Raw genomic sequence first — 14,853 nt, 5'->3', positions numbered from 1 at the left:
TCACATTTCTTTTTGTCACGCTTTTATCTGCATATTAACGATTTGACTGCATAATATCAGGAAGATTGAGAGATCAAGAGGAGTGTCACAATTGCCCTTTTTTGACCACTTTTAGCTGAATAAGTGACAATTTGTACACGGATCAACACTTTCATGGATCAATAACTCATTAGCCGTAAACTTACCTGTTATTGCTAATTTAGAGTCGTTTGTACATGCGATTGATATGAGATGTACATTTAATGTGATAAATGTTTTTTTTTAAAACTTTACTAGTCTTTAATCCATTATTAGATATCGCTTTGTATAAAATAAATTTGAAGTTCAATACTTCGTTGACAAATTATGGGACAAGTCGTAATATTTAAAACAAATAACTTCTATTGATCCAGGAATTTTTTTTTCATCATATTTTATTCCTAGAATCTTGAAATACCTTCAGTAATTTTTTTTCAGAAAAAAATCACTGCTAGAAACTATAAGGTTGTTTGGTCTTTACTATACATGCATACTCGGCCACGTCCACTTGTATTTGTAATATTTGTATTTTTATCCATCTGATGAGTTAAGGGTTTTTCAACTGATTTGTATAGTTCGGTCTTATATTGTACTGTTACACCACTGTTCCGGGTTAGGAGGAAGGCCAGGATCCCTCCAACATGTTTAAACCCGCCACATTCTGTATGTATGTGCTTGTCCCAAGTCAGGAGCCTGTAATTCAGTGGTTGTCGTTTGTTTATGCGTTACCTATTTGTTTTTTTGTTCATTTCTTGTACATACATTAGGCCGTTAGTTTTATCGTTTGAATTGTTTTACATTGTTATTTCGGGGCCTTTTATAATTGAATATGCGGTATTTGTTGAAGTCCGTACGGTGACATACAGTTGCTAATTTCTGTGTCATTTGGACTCTTGTTGAGAGTTGTATCATTGGCAATCATACCACATCTTCTTTTATTTATATAAATCAGACCATTGGTTTTACTTATGAAATGTTTTAGATATTGTCATGCTGCCTGTTCCCTTTTATAGATTACCATGTGGTATGAGTTTTGTTCATTGTTGAAGGCCGTACAGTGTCCTATAGTTGTTAACATCTTCTTGTGCTTTCTGATGAACAGTCGTTTCACAATCAATCATTAAACATACCGACTTTTTAGGATTTCTTGTTTCATTTATTTTGTATAATTTTTTATATTTGATAAAAGGGTCATCAGAGCTTATATTCATATGTTTTATACTATATAAAATAAAATTTCTACATATTTTTTGCGATCAAGGGTGACCGCCATATCTGATAGACTTGGTTGCAAACTGTTACCTCCCTGGTTTCTTTTTCTTTAAAGAGACCGTATATCCTAGAATAAGTTTTTAATAAAACCAGCCAATCAAGTTTTTCCATTATCTTTTTTATTAATACAAAGCCTCTCCCTCCTTTATTACAACTGCCTTCTATCACATAGACTTTTAATCTCATATAGCAAAATATACTTTCTTAATTTTATAAAAGATAGTAATTTTAAAGTTTCATGACAAATAGACACTCTTATTAATTATCACAGAATTAGAGAAAGAGAAACAACCAAAGTGTTTCGTCATTTGTCTGAGAGTTCATCTATACCAATAGAGCAACACTATCAGTAATCAAGTCATTGAAAAACAGTATCATGCAGCGGCGACTTCCATTTACAGCCGATTGCATTGAGTGTGTAGGCGAAGGTAATATCTTTTGTTAGTTTGCTTGCTAGCTGAACCGTGAAGTCATTATCATGTTAGGTAAACTACCCTCCTCCTCCCACCCATTAGAGTAGACTAGTCCGACAGATAACCAATCTATGTCCGTTTTACTAGGCTACTTCGAAAGGAGGGTAGTATACCTGACCTAATAATGGCATCATGGTTCAGCTAACAAGCAAGCTAATAAAAGATATTACCTTTGCCTACACACTCAATGAAATCGGCTGTAAGTTATGTCGACGTTTCATACGAGGAATAATCATTAATCTCACAGAGTTTCATTCATTTGTAACAATAACAATATTTCCGTAGTTCCTCATGTTCTGTTTCAATACATTTAGGTGCATCTCCATACTTATTAACTCGACTAATTGAACTTTCATGTAAGATAAATGTATCCGCTTGCACATTGTGATTAACAGTTACTTCAAACAATCCGTCTCCTGGAGTTGTATAGACCCACACCTGATAAGTAGTCTGTCCTATTGCTGTATTGTCCGATAAATCTGCTCGGAAACCGTCAGCATCATTAGTCTTTTTAAATAGAAGCATATCGGTTTCTGGTAACAGTTTGTGTGCTCTCAAAACATTTTTAAGTGTTAATTTTTGACAGAGTTTCCGATGAGGTTCTGTCAATTTATTTATTTCAGAAACAACATAATTGGAAACTTTAAGCACCGCCTGATCTTCATTATTTAGATTTTCCCAATTTAAACAGGCACACCAATGATTTGCAATTCCCGCGCTGTCGCAAGTTCTTGTTTTGGGAATTTCTTTGAACAAACTAATTCCTCTGTTACTTGTATCACCCATTCCTGTACCTTGAAAGTTTAGAATGTCCAAGAAGGTAGGATGCAAGTCAAATGGACAAGTTAACCTATCAACATTTAATTTGAAGTTTTGATATGCTGCACTATGTTTAGATTTAAACCACTCAGGAAATGAAAATCCAAAAAACGGAAGTCTTTCTTCCTGTTTACCTTGCAACGAAGATCGAAGACTGCTAAATCTAGCCCCATGATCGCTCATTAAAATCACAAGAGTATCTCTCAAATATTTTCCATCATTTAGAAATTTTAAGAGATCAACCATGTCCTCATCTGCAGTTTCAACCATGTTGTTATCACCATGACTGACTTCACTATGGAAACCAAAAACAAACTTTGGAACTTTATCATATGTAGTGTAAATGTCACGAATCCACTGCATAAAAACTTGGGATCTTCTTTTACTACCTAAGCACAGTTTTTTGTGTTTGCGATAGTATTGTCTTTGTGCTGCTATATGAAACGGTCTCATATAATGATCAGTAGGTTGTTCCTTGAAACCCACCATTCTATATGTAAATGTTCCTATATCTGGACAATCTTCGCCCCACGCAGTTACGTATCCAGTCTTCTGAAAATCTTTCCAAACCATTGGATAAATATCGACGAAGTCCTTTTTAGGCAATCTTTTAAGTGTTCGGGGTAATTCTAATTCTGTTTTCCCCGTAAAAATGGGTATAAGAGCTTGTGGTGTTCCATCACCTACGATATTATATCCGTTAAGTGTTGTTCCTTTTAAAGTCTCCGTGAAATATTCATACGTCTTTTTCAATTTTCTCATATATGTCATATGAGACAGAGAATCAAAACCGAGTATTAATACATCTAATCCTAGACCAGATGTCAGATTAGCTATCTTATTGTGATATTCTGGTACATTTCGCACGCCGACATGTACATTTTCGTACACATTTTTGTCTTTCGCGGTGCAATGAACTTTCACAAAATCAGATTTAAGAGGTAGAACTGAAGAATCAGATAAAGTAACAGTTTCTAAATCTTTGTTCCGGAAGTCATCAATACGATCAAAATAAGTAAGTTGACAAGAAATACTCCCATGATTTTTCTTAGCTTCAGATGTAATAAACACCGATCCATTCGATACAGATACCCAATCCGTATCTTCGGAACACTTTACAGGATCAACAGAATGAAAATGTTTAGCATAATCTCCTTCAAATGGATTTAATTTTGGCTGAACACATACTTGGTCTCTTTTTCTTTGAACCGACCTTGTAGAGAGCACTATTGTAGGTGATACGATAGCATTTGACATTGACATCCCAATATAAATACCCGTCAATATAAACCCAAGCACTAGCAATACTCTCCGCGTTCCTTGGCGCATTCTGAAACAAATAAGAATCGTTCATATGTAAACAGGTATATCAATTAACGTTGTTTTCTTGAGAAAAAAAAACAGTATTTAAAATTCAAGTATTGTTACTTTTATTAAGTAAATATGCTCAAACTACATAAACAAAGTTCAATCACTTAAGCCTCGGTTACACCTTACCGGATAGCTTGAACGGACCAAATAAAACGGACGCGTAACGAATGCATAATGGACACACACCGAATATGCGTCGTAGGAGAAACGGAAACATAACGGACAGAACGGATGTCGAACGTACATCCAACGGACGGGTACCGCATAAAACGGACACCTAACGGAAGCCTACCGGATAAAACAGATTAACAAGATATATGGAAAATTAAAGACGATAATAATAATACATGTAAATCGCATAAATATTCAAAATGTTTCTGTGTAACTGGTTTTGGTTTTTTCTTTAAAATGCTGCCAAAGGGCAGTATCTGGCCTGAATGAGAGCTGCTCGATTGTGAAGACATGCCCTTACTCTAAGATCGATTAAGAATCATAAGAATTCGTGAACCCTAAAAAATCTAATTGGCATTTCTGACGCGAAATTTTTTATTGGCATTTATCTGTTTCAGATCCGTTTCTCATCCGTTTTATCCCTTATACGTCCGGTAGAAGTCCGTTTTACATTCGTTCAACATCCGTTTTATCCGTTAGACGTCCGTTGGTTAATCTATCTGCCAGACCTCCAACGGATGTATAACGGACACGTAACGGATACAAAACGGAAATGAAACGGACAAGAATCGTACAAAACGGACGCCTACCGGACGTTCAACAGACATTTCATCCGTTGGACGTCCGTTCAAAGTTTTGAACATGCTAAAAATTTTCCATCGGACAAAACGGACGTCGACGGACATGCAACGTATATAAACTGACGTCTAAAGGGACATTTCCGTTTCCGTTTCCGTTTCTCGTACGTTGCATATCCGGTGTGTGTCCGTTATGCATTCGTTACGTGTTCGTTTTATTCGGTCAGTACATCAACGGACTCCAAACGGATAACAATTTTGTCAACGGACAACTTTTATTTTCATCCGTTAGTCGTCCGTTCGTGCTATCCGGTAAGGTGTGACCGAGGCTTTAAGCATCCGTTCGAGCTATCCGTTAAAATGTGACCGAGGCTTTATATGGGAAATTTTTTAATAGATCGACTTTCTTTCAGGGGCAGACCCAAGCATTTTGAAAGGGATAAAATAAAAGGGATATAGTTATATCAAATTTTATATGATCTTATGCCAAAATAATCATAATCACGCCCTCAACACCCTCTTGATTCGCCACTGACTTTTGCCATATATATGGGTAAATATTTGACCAGCTTGGTTGGATAGATACTTTATCCTTATCTTTGATCGTCAATCTTTGAAATCTTAATTTTGATTTAGAAGTGGAGTAGCTCTTATCTGTATAGAGCATGACGCCGAGTGGTCTAGCGTGCAAGATATATATATATATACAGCACAAACAACATTTTCCAAAAGACCAAAAAAGTGAAAAAGTATATTTAAACAAAACGCATTTGACTAACAGGTCGAACAACATATATATATATATATATATATATATATATATATATATATATATATATATATATATATATATATATATATATATATATATATATATATATATATATATATATATATATATATATATATATATATATATATATATATATATATATATATATATATATATATATATATATGTGGAGTAGCTCTTATAGAGCATGACGCCGAGTGGTCTAGCGTGCAAGATATATATATATAGAAGTAGAGTAGCTTATTTTGATTTAGAAGTGGAGTACATGTATATATATATCAGTTGTTCGACCTGTTAGTCAAATGCGTTTTGTTTAAATATACTTTTTCACTTTTTTGGTCTTTTGGAAAATGTTGTTTGTGCTGTTTTTAGACCCTTCTACAACGAAATTTGTTTTACATGCACACGTATAAAAATTGCGGTTTTTATCCAACGCAATCATAGGTTTGCAAGTAGTTTTCTGAACCAGTGACGACTCTACAACAGATTTTATCCATCGGATCACCAAGTGATGGTGACACAAGGCTGAAAATACATCTGTATATATAATTCGTCTATACATCAGCCTAACAATGGACCTGAAAATTTGCTTTTGCAAATGTTTTGTTCTTCCCTGGTCGGGATTCGAACTCATGCTACTGAGATATCGTGGCACCAAATCGCCTTGCAACCCTAGTCGACGCGCCAGACCACTCGACCACGTATTTCTGGCATGATACGAAATGTAACCACATTAAATAATAGTCAGATAGAGGGTTAAGAAGCAGTCTGTAAGACGACCATCTAGTGAAGAGGCTTGGAGGGAGAGATGAATAAGCAAATTTGCTGATGTCAAGATATTTATATCGTATTGTCAATTGATGCCATGAACATTTATGACGTTAACCAATCATATTGAACTTTATAAGCGATGTTGCATTAGAATACGTAATATCATTAAAAAGTTGGTCCTCCCATTGATGTATAAATAGTTTATAGATCAATGGTCCTCCAAAAGAGAAGTTTCATTATCCAAAATGTTAAAATTAGCGAGTCATTTTCTAGATTTCATAAACGAAGTTATATTTGTTTAGGTGAAACGATAGTGGAACGTTCACTGTATATTCCTTAAAACAACAAGTGATAATATATACTTCTTTCCGGATTTTCTGTTTATGATGGATACCTTTGTAGATGATTACAAAAATGTGTATCGGCCATAATATTTATTTCTCATATGTGAAAAAAAAGCACATGATATTCATTTTTATCTTAATTTGGGCATGGCTATTTATTTCTAAAATCTGCCACACCTAACCTCAGAATCAAATGATTGTCCCATTACATATCATGAAACTGATTTTGTTGAAAGCATAATTATGATAAAGGATTAATGCAGAACTTAACACTAAGTGGTAACATTTGATCAAAATACACATTACTATGTTCAAACTGTTGTCTCAAACGTTTAATGTTAGATAATTACATACCAATACACATGACTGGTAACATTAGGCCAGAACATATGTTCAAGATTATTTATCTCTAAAATTTGCCAAGCATCTTAGAATCAAACGATTGTTCGCTTACATACCACAAATCTGATTTTGTTAAAATATATGACAAACAGATCAATACATGGTAAAATGCTGTACCACCACTCGACCAATATCATCCCTCGGGACTCATGTTGGTTTCTCGTGGTCATACAGCATGCGATACGGATTTGGCCATGTATTATTCTTTATATATTAGAAAAAGATTTTACAAGTCAAGATATTCTCTGATTCTAGATGAAGTAATTGATGTCCATTCGAGTGCCCAAACATGCATTTCCTAGACGTTGTAGATAGATATAAGAAGATGTGGTATGACTGAGTGCCAATTAGACAACTCTGAGTCTCCATCAAAGTCACAATATATAAAAGTAAACTATTACAGGTCGTAGATTTGTTTATTAACGTAGATACTATGTAGCATATTTACCTGATGATATAGAAATAGAAATATAGGTATTTAGTGTACTTGTGTTTTGTTTACAAACCGGTGTTGATAAAAATAAACAGACAAATGTCTAAATGTTCAGGACTTAATTAAATCTGTATTTGGGTAAGATGATGCAAGCATATGAGTTTTATTGCGTTTTACACTTTGAGAAGCAAATAATTTTTAACTGCTTTATTAAAATATTGTGTAAAAACGTTAATTATAAGCTACGAAAGTCAAGTGGCTCGAGCATTTCAGTCTGAGGAAGTTTTCAAAAATTTCAAAGACATATTTTTACAGTGGGTTAGCTTTCATTAGTCTTCACTATCCTATAGATTTGCAACTTTTGGTTATATTTATAATTTAGAATCTTCATTGAAGGTGGAGCACGAACGATTCAGCGTCCTCTATCGGTCAGTGTCCTCTCGAGGATGTAGCGATCAATAGTGAGTCGGAATATAACGACTGGATTATTCGGGTTAAGGTTTCTGGTATATTTTTGAATAATTACAAAATGTATCAATTCAATATATTTCAGTTTTTGTTATTGATGTGTCAAAAAAAAATGATGTACGAATATAATTTCATAAATTTGAAACGTTTAAAATGATAACATACCAATATAAAGAACCGTTCATCATTTTTGAAAAAGACAATAAATGAAAGTCGACCGTGCGAGGGCTGTATAGCCAGTCAAGGTAGTAAAAAACTTCCATTTGTCGAATTATTTATCTCCCCTTCATGATAAATTGATTGGAAAATTAACCAGAGTTATCTAACAGTGTATATAAAGTGCGAATCCAGCTAGTTCATTTTCACTATCATATGCGAGTATGTCTATTGTAGAATAAAGGATCATGGGAAAACTGTATTTGTTGACGTTTCGAAAATACCAAAATAATTGATTTGAAAGCAAGTTTCAACATATTTCCATTGTGATATGTCTTTTTAATGTACAAAAACAGCATTTAAGTTCAAATAAGTGTTATAAAAGCAACGTAATATACATTGTAGCATATTAATTATTGAAAGCGATCCATTTTAACTATAGATGCGATGAATTATCATTATTAGTGCAATCATTTCTGATGTAGAATTTTCGAAGATGCGAAGAATTTTTACTGTAGATTTATGTGATAAATGGACTTGCAACAAATGAAAAAACTTAATTGACGACTTTAGTATTTATGATATTTTCAAATTGAAATACAAACTCCTTATTTACTTCATAAGAAATATGTTCCACTGGAATTTATTTTCATAAGAAATATGTTCCACTGGAATTTATATCACAGAAAATATGTTCCAACACAGTAAAATTTGTTCCGGAACTAAATTTGGTACCAAATGTGTAATAAGTTCCGGAACAAAAACCATAGCTATGAATTTTGTTCCAATTAATGTTAAAAGGGTTAAAAATGTTAAATAAGTTCCTGTGATATTTGTTTTTAACGAATATGCACATATTTCATAGAAATCACACAAAAACAAAAAAATATTTTCTTGTTACACTTAAATTATAATGCTTCTTGTTACACTTGAACCATAATGCAAGCTTAATGCTGTACTGAGTGAATTTGCATGGGATACATTTGCAATTGAAATGACTGTAACAATAGGATGAAGATAAAAAAAATCTTATTCTCCTCTTTTCTGGCTCAAAAGTGTTATTTTGATATCATTTACGATTATATAATTAAACATTGCTATATTCCAATGGATACAAATTTGATGATTTACAATTTTTATTTATTGTACAATTAATATTATACTTATTTTCATAATGCACTTGAATGATAACTTTAAACTGACTGATGACAAATGCTCAGTATATAAGATAGCTTGTTTAATCAGTGGAACATATTTCACACATAAGGAACTTATTTTACCAGGTGAGGAACAAAAGTTTCATAACAATAAGACATATATTATAGACAGTATGTTAAATTCTATACTCAACTTTGCGTGTTAAATTTTGACGTTAAAATCGAAGAATTTCAACTATCAACATTTGGGGCTTTAAAAATTTAAATATTGCCAAAAAATACTTTTTAATTGCCTTAATATATCAATTATGATGTACTAAATGCAATAGAGTACTCATTTGATTTGTCAGACTTAGCATAATTATTCAAAAGTCAAATTTATATGAGCCTGCACCTAAAAAAATCAGGTTTTTCAATCAAGGGAGGCCTTACATGAAGATGTAAATTAAATATTTTCCAGCAATTTAAATTTGTGAAAATCAAGGGACGACAATTGTGGTCTCGGACCAGGTAAGGAACATATTTCACCAACCCGGTACTTATTTCACCAGGTAAAGTGTGGAACTTATTTTATAGAGATGGAACAAACTATTTATAGGTTAGACAATACTTGGTCATGTTTTATGAAGATTTAAGCCCAAGGCGAAGCCGAGGGTTTAAATCTTCATAAAACATGACCAAGTATTGTCTGACCAATTTAGAACATATTCACACTTTAGCTAGAATGACCTTACAAAACTATCCTTTCCCATTGTAATATTCAAACCTAATAAGAGTTCACTTTTTGTAATGAACTAATTATAAAACATAGGTAATGATCATTTCAATGGATGAAATGAAATAGCACTGACATAGTTTGTGAAGGATAAATTGTTTTCTTCTGCTTCAGGTAAAATTTAATACTTATATATCTTTAGATATTTTTTTATTTTAAAAAGCAACACAATTTTATATAAATCCCCTTTTTAACATTTGATTTTTTTATAAATATAAAACTCTCTGTATGAATATTTGAATTCAGACCATTCAACATTAAATGCTTACTTTTTATTGAGAAATTTAAATGTATTGTTTCTCCGAAAACAATCTTTTGCTTTATATATCAGCAGTCATTTTATTTTTCCTTACCAATTATTTTTTTTGTGTATTCTATGTATGTGTATCATTAGAAAATGCATGAAATTTTGCAAAATTCAAAATGTTTTTATTTTAATCTTTGCTCTAGCTTTCATCTTTAATCAGTTGGCTATTTTACCAAGGAAAATGCCTTAGGTTGGGGAAAATAGCCTTAGGGGATTGTACACTTCATTAGTGCAGCTATTAAGAGTTCACTTTCATAATTAACTGACAATGAATAGTCATTTATGTATAGCATTTCATAGTGCATGGAAAACCATGTACTATGAAAATTAGAGGGCAAAAAACTGACTTTTCATTGGACGAGAAGGGGTGAGTATGTTCTAAATAGAAATTGTCTGTGAAAAAAAGTTCTCCCAGAACACATTTTCTGTGATATAAGTATAACCAGGAAGATTTGGACTATTTGCGATTAGAAATAAATCCAGTTTAGACAATATATTTAAAGTGCTATAGTGACAATTTATTAATCCGTTTATCAAACCTTTTACATTTCTTTGTGTCTAATTAATTCTATTGTTAAATATATGTTTGTCGTGATGGAAATCACTCTGACGATGACAAGTTAATCCGTTGGACACTAATCCTTTTCTAAAGTAACTGTTTTTTATATATGCTTTTGTATGTTATTTTGTATTCAGTTTAAGTACTTAGATCTGGTACTGTCCGGACCTTGCTAATAAAGTTTAAAGTATTGATATTCCGTCTTTGAATTACTATTACACGGAAAACGCCCGGTTATATAAGTTCCACTGAATCTTTTTTCACAGGAACAAATCTTGGCTCACACTATCAGCTCGGGGCAAGATCTCAAGTAACCATAAGTTTTTTTAAACAATTACATGTACTTAAAATCAGTAATTCGATTAAATTTTAGGATTTACTTCATTATTTTCTTTTTGATCTAATATTGCGTAGACCTACATCTGAATGCGCAAAGCTTTGTCATACTTTAAACGAAATATAAACTCAAAAAATTGTAGTAAAATCAAGGTGAATATAATTAATGCAAACTTGATGCAACTGACTTAATAATTTCAAATTGAAACACCCCACATTATTTCTGAGACTTCAAGAGAAAGAAAAAGAATCATTTTAATTCGACGAGATCAAGAAGGTTTTTTTTTTTAATTTTTTCAATATGAAGATATTACAAACGCCCTAGTATATGCGGTGGTATTGAATTATTAAAAGTCAAACTTCGCCAGTATTCCTCGCAGATAATCCTTATAACGTGTATAATGCAAAAGGACAAACGTCATTGAAGACTCATGGGTGGCCTTCGGCTGTTATCAGGGTTGAGTTCAATATCGTAGCAGCTACGTAGCTGCTATCAGTATCTATGTAACAACTAGTCTATAGCTACACGTTCAATAGCCAAAATATACGTAGCACTACGTAGCTGCTCCGATATTGAACTCAACCCTGCTCTTTGGTTGGGTTGTTGTCTCTTTGACATATTCCCCATTTCCGTTCTCTATTTTTTTTATTCATCGTATTATGAGAACGAACATTTGTAGTGTACTATAGGTAAGGCTCTAAAAAATGAACTAAAACTACCGGTTCACGATTAATCGGCCGAACGACTATCCGAGTAACCGGTTAGGCAAAATTGTACGATTTGACAACACTAATATTAAGCCCATTGTATACAGTCCGCCAAAAGTTAAGCACCACCGATATATAACTGGCGATTTTTTTTAACTATTGCGAACAAAAGATTTATGTTTGGTGTTATGAATTGCTTTTAATATACACCAAGAAAATTCATTACGACCAAAAAGATTGAACTCCAATAAAGCCGTCAACCACCTTTTATTTAAGGGCATCTGCGCGTTTACAAATACACTGTTTCTACAGATGGTCGTGTTAGTGAGCAAACATTGGTCCGTCGACTTCATAGAGGCAACCAAAGAGAAAGTCGTGTTGTCAAGAGACATGACCTAACAGGCAGGCACTGTACAAACAGGTGTAAATAGGAGACTGACTTTCTATTCTTGAACCTGAGAAGAAAACACTCATTGGTCAGATGAGAGTGGATTAATGTTTCCAACAGTAGACGCCATTATACAAATTCGCAGGGAAATAAAACGGCCTATGACCAAAACAACAGTTGCTCAATGATTTCATTCGGTCCTGGTAGTGTTACAGTATGGGGTTACTTCTTTTACTGTTGTAAGCCGGGTATGCATATCCTGCAGGGTCACATAAACTGACAGACATACGGAGATTTAGTGCATAAAAACATTGTAGTCCCTGATTTTAATAATACCCCACTTGCGTAAACATGGTCACGACCCTTGTACATGGACGACAACGCAAGACAACACAGGGCAAGGATTTTTACCGAGTCCAAAGAGAAAAAAAGCCATTTACACCATCTCTTGGCCTTCCGTGTCTCCAAACATAAACCCTATCGAACACGTCTGGGATGCCATTGGCAAAAATCTCAATCGCAGAAACCCAACTTTACAAAATTTTGTCGATTTAAAAGTGGCAATTGTTGTGAATGGATTAGATTTCCTCAACTAATTTAAAAGTTTTGAAGGCTTGTAACGAGTATGAAACGTCGTGTCAATGAACTGTACCGGAAGAGAGGTTGTTACACATGCTATTGGTTCAAATATTGACATTATATTTGTCGAACATACAAAAGATTATTTTTAGAAAATTTTAATGATATTGGGTGATTAATTGTTGTAAAAAAATAAAATCACAGTGAAACTTAAATTCCGTTTCTGATTTGTGTAATTCACACTTTTTCTATGAACGTAAAACCTAAATGCAAAGATTCTTCATAAGTGACCAAAATTATAGTTGTGGTTGGTTTATGGTTTATGTTAGCAAAATTGCTACATGAATGTTTTCTTTTTTTTGAGGAATTATTGATTTTTTTAAATTAGAAAAAAATTCGATGCAATAAAAAAAGGTGGTGCTTAACTTTTGGCGGACTTTGTATATTAGAATCGAAAAGTTGTGTGTGTGGGTTTTATCCCTTTTTATCCCATTCCGTTTCGGTTTGAGCCATAGATAGAGTATAAGATGTCATATGCTACAATGAGACAACTCTTCATCCGAGTCACAATTTATAAAAAAAGTAGACCATTATAGGTCAAAATACGGTCTTTAACATGGAGTCTTGGCACACAGAGAACAGCAAGCTTTTAAAGAGTCGCAGTGTAAAACCATTCAAACGGGAAAACCAACGGTTTAATCTATATCAAGATGTACGTAATTAGTAATGAAGTGTCATGGATATGGATAAATAAAACCAAGGATAAAGATCCCTACGATTTATAAGAAATTAAATGGAATGCATTTGAAATAAATGTTATTTCTATTGAATTTATTAGAGTTGTAAATCAAACTTTCCTCCACAAGTTAAACTTTATCAAATCCTTCTCTTACTTTATCTATAGTTTGAGCAAGTCGGCTAAATTAAGACTTTAACAGATAAAAAAAATCATATAGTGAAAATGCAACGCATATACAATACTAATGAATCGCTCTACAGTGAAAATGAAAGTTTAGTATCATTATTCGACAGTAAACATGATTCGCATAAAGAAAGCATCATAGTGGAATTTAGTTCAATATGAAGAAACTGAATGACAAAACCTATTCTACGTTATACAACTTAATAATTGTGTTGAAATGAATATTTTTCTGCAACAACATCTTGCCTGCTAGTTTTAAATCACCTGCACGATCTGTTCGTGAAATGTCCTAAATATTCACCTACTTCGGTATATATTCACAGCTGGATGGCTTTAGGTGCGATAAAACCCCGTTCGCATCTCTTACATTGTCTCACTAGTATTATTTATTTCTAAACATATACATTTTGACTCATTTTCTTCATTTTCTTCAAAATTCAAAAAAAAAAAAAATAATAATAATAATAATCGTCTGTTTATTTATCATTCTACGTCAGAAATTTATGGCATATACAGTGAAAATAATATTTTAGGATCCGCACTTTACATACACTGTCTAATGTTAATCACAGAGAGAGACTAGCAAGCTATTTTTAATTGTAACTTATTTAACGTTAAAACAATTTTCCACTATAAACGAATGTTACTTTATACAAATAAAAGTACTTTGTTATGTAAATCTACAAATTTTATAAGATATTATGAATTTTTATTACAATAGATTAATATGCTTTACTATGTATTCTTCCTCCTTTCCATTTACTAGTATGGTTTTTGTTTAAATCAATAGTGTGTACTCAATGGTTTGTACTTGTTTATAAAACGATGAGATGTTACCACATAAGCGTTATAGTTCAAGGATCAAGGTCGGCAAATTTTATTTTTGTTAAATTTACTTTGGCTGTGTTTCAATAGTAACATTCATATCTGTAGAATGTTTTCCCAAATTTTCTGTAGCATCACATAAAATTTAATAATTTTTTTCTGTATTAGCAGGAAGGGGGTTAAAAAGGGCTTTGTAATTTACGAGTCTATGGTCGCTTGTGATATTAA

The 14,853-nt window shown here is 32.8% G+C and overlaps 1 protein-coding gene across 3 annotated transcripts in view; it reads right to left on the bottom strand.

Moving 5' to 3' along the window:
* Window positions 1-1,387: 1,387 nt before the first annotated feature.
* LOC143067068 (uncharacterized) overlaps window positions 1,388-14,853 on the bottom strand; it is a 28,121-nt gene continuing 14,655 nt past the window's right edge. For all 3 annotated transcript variants that reach the window (XM_076240085.1, XM_076240087.1, XM_076240086.1), the window contains exon 2: window positions 1,388-3,912. In XM_076240085.1, the coding sequence (XP_076096200.1) occupies window positions 2,019-3,912 (1,894 nt within the window). In that variant the 3' untranslated portion in view covers window positions 1,388-2,018. The remainder of the gene's footprint in view (window positions 3,913-14,853) is intronic.

Source organism: Mytilus galloprovincialis, chromosome 3 (genome assembly GCF_965363235.1).
Source record: "Mytilus galloprovincialis chromosome 3, xbMytGall1.hap1.1, whole genome shotgun sequence".
In the NCBI taxonomy this organism is placed as follows: domain Eukaryota; kingdom Metazoa; phylum Mollusca; class Bivalvia; order Mytilida; family Mytilidae; genus Mytilus; species Mytilus galloprovincialis.
The sequence above is the reverse complement of the archived record's forward strand: the minus strand, read 5'-3'. Positions and strand labels throughout refer to the sequence as shown.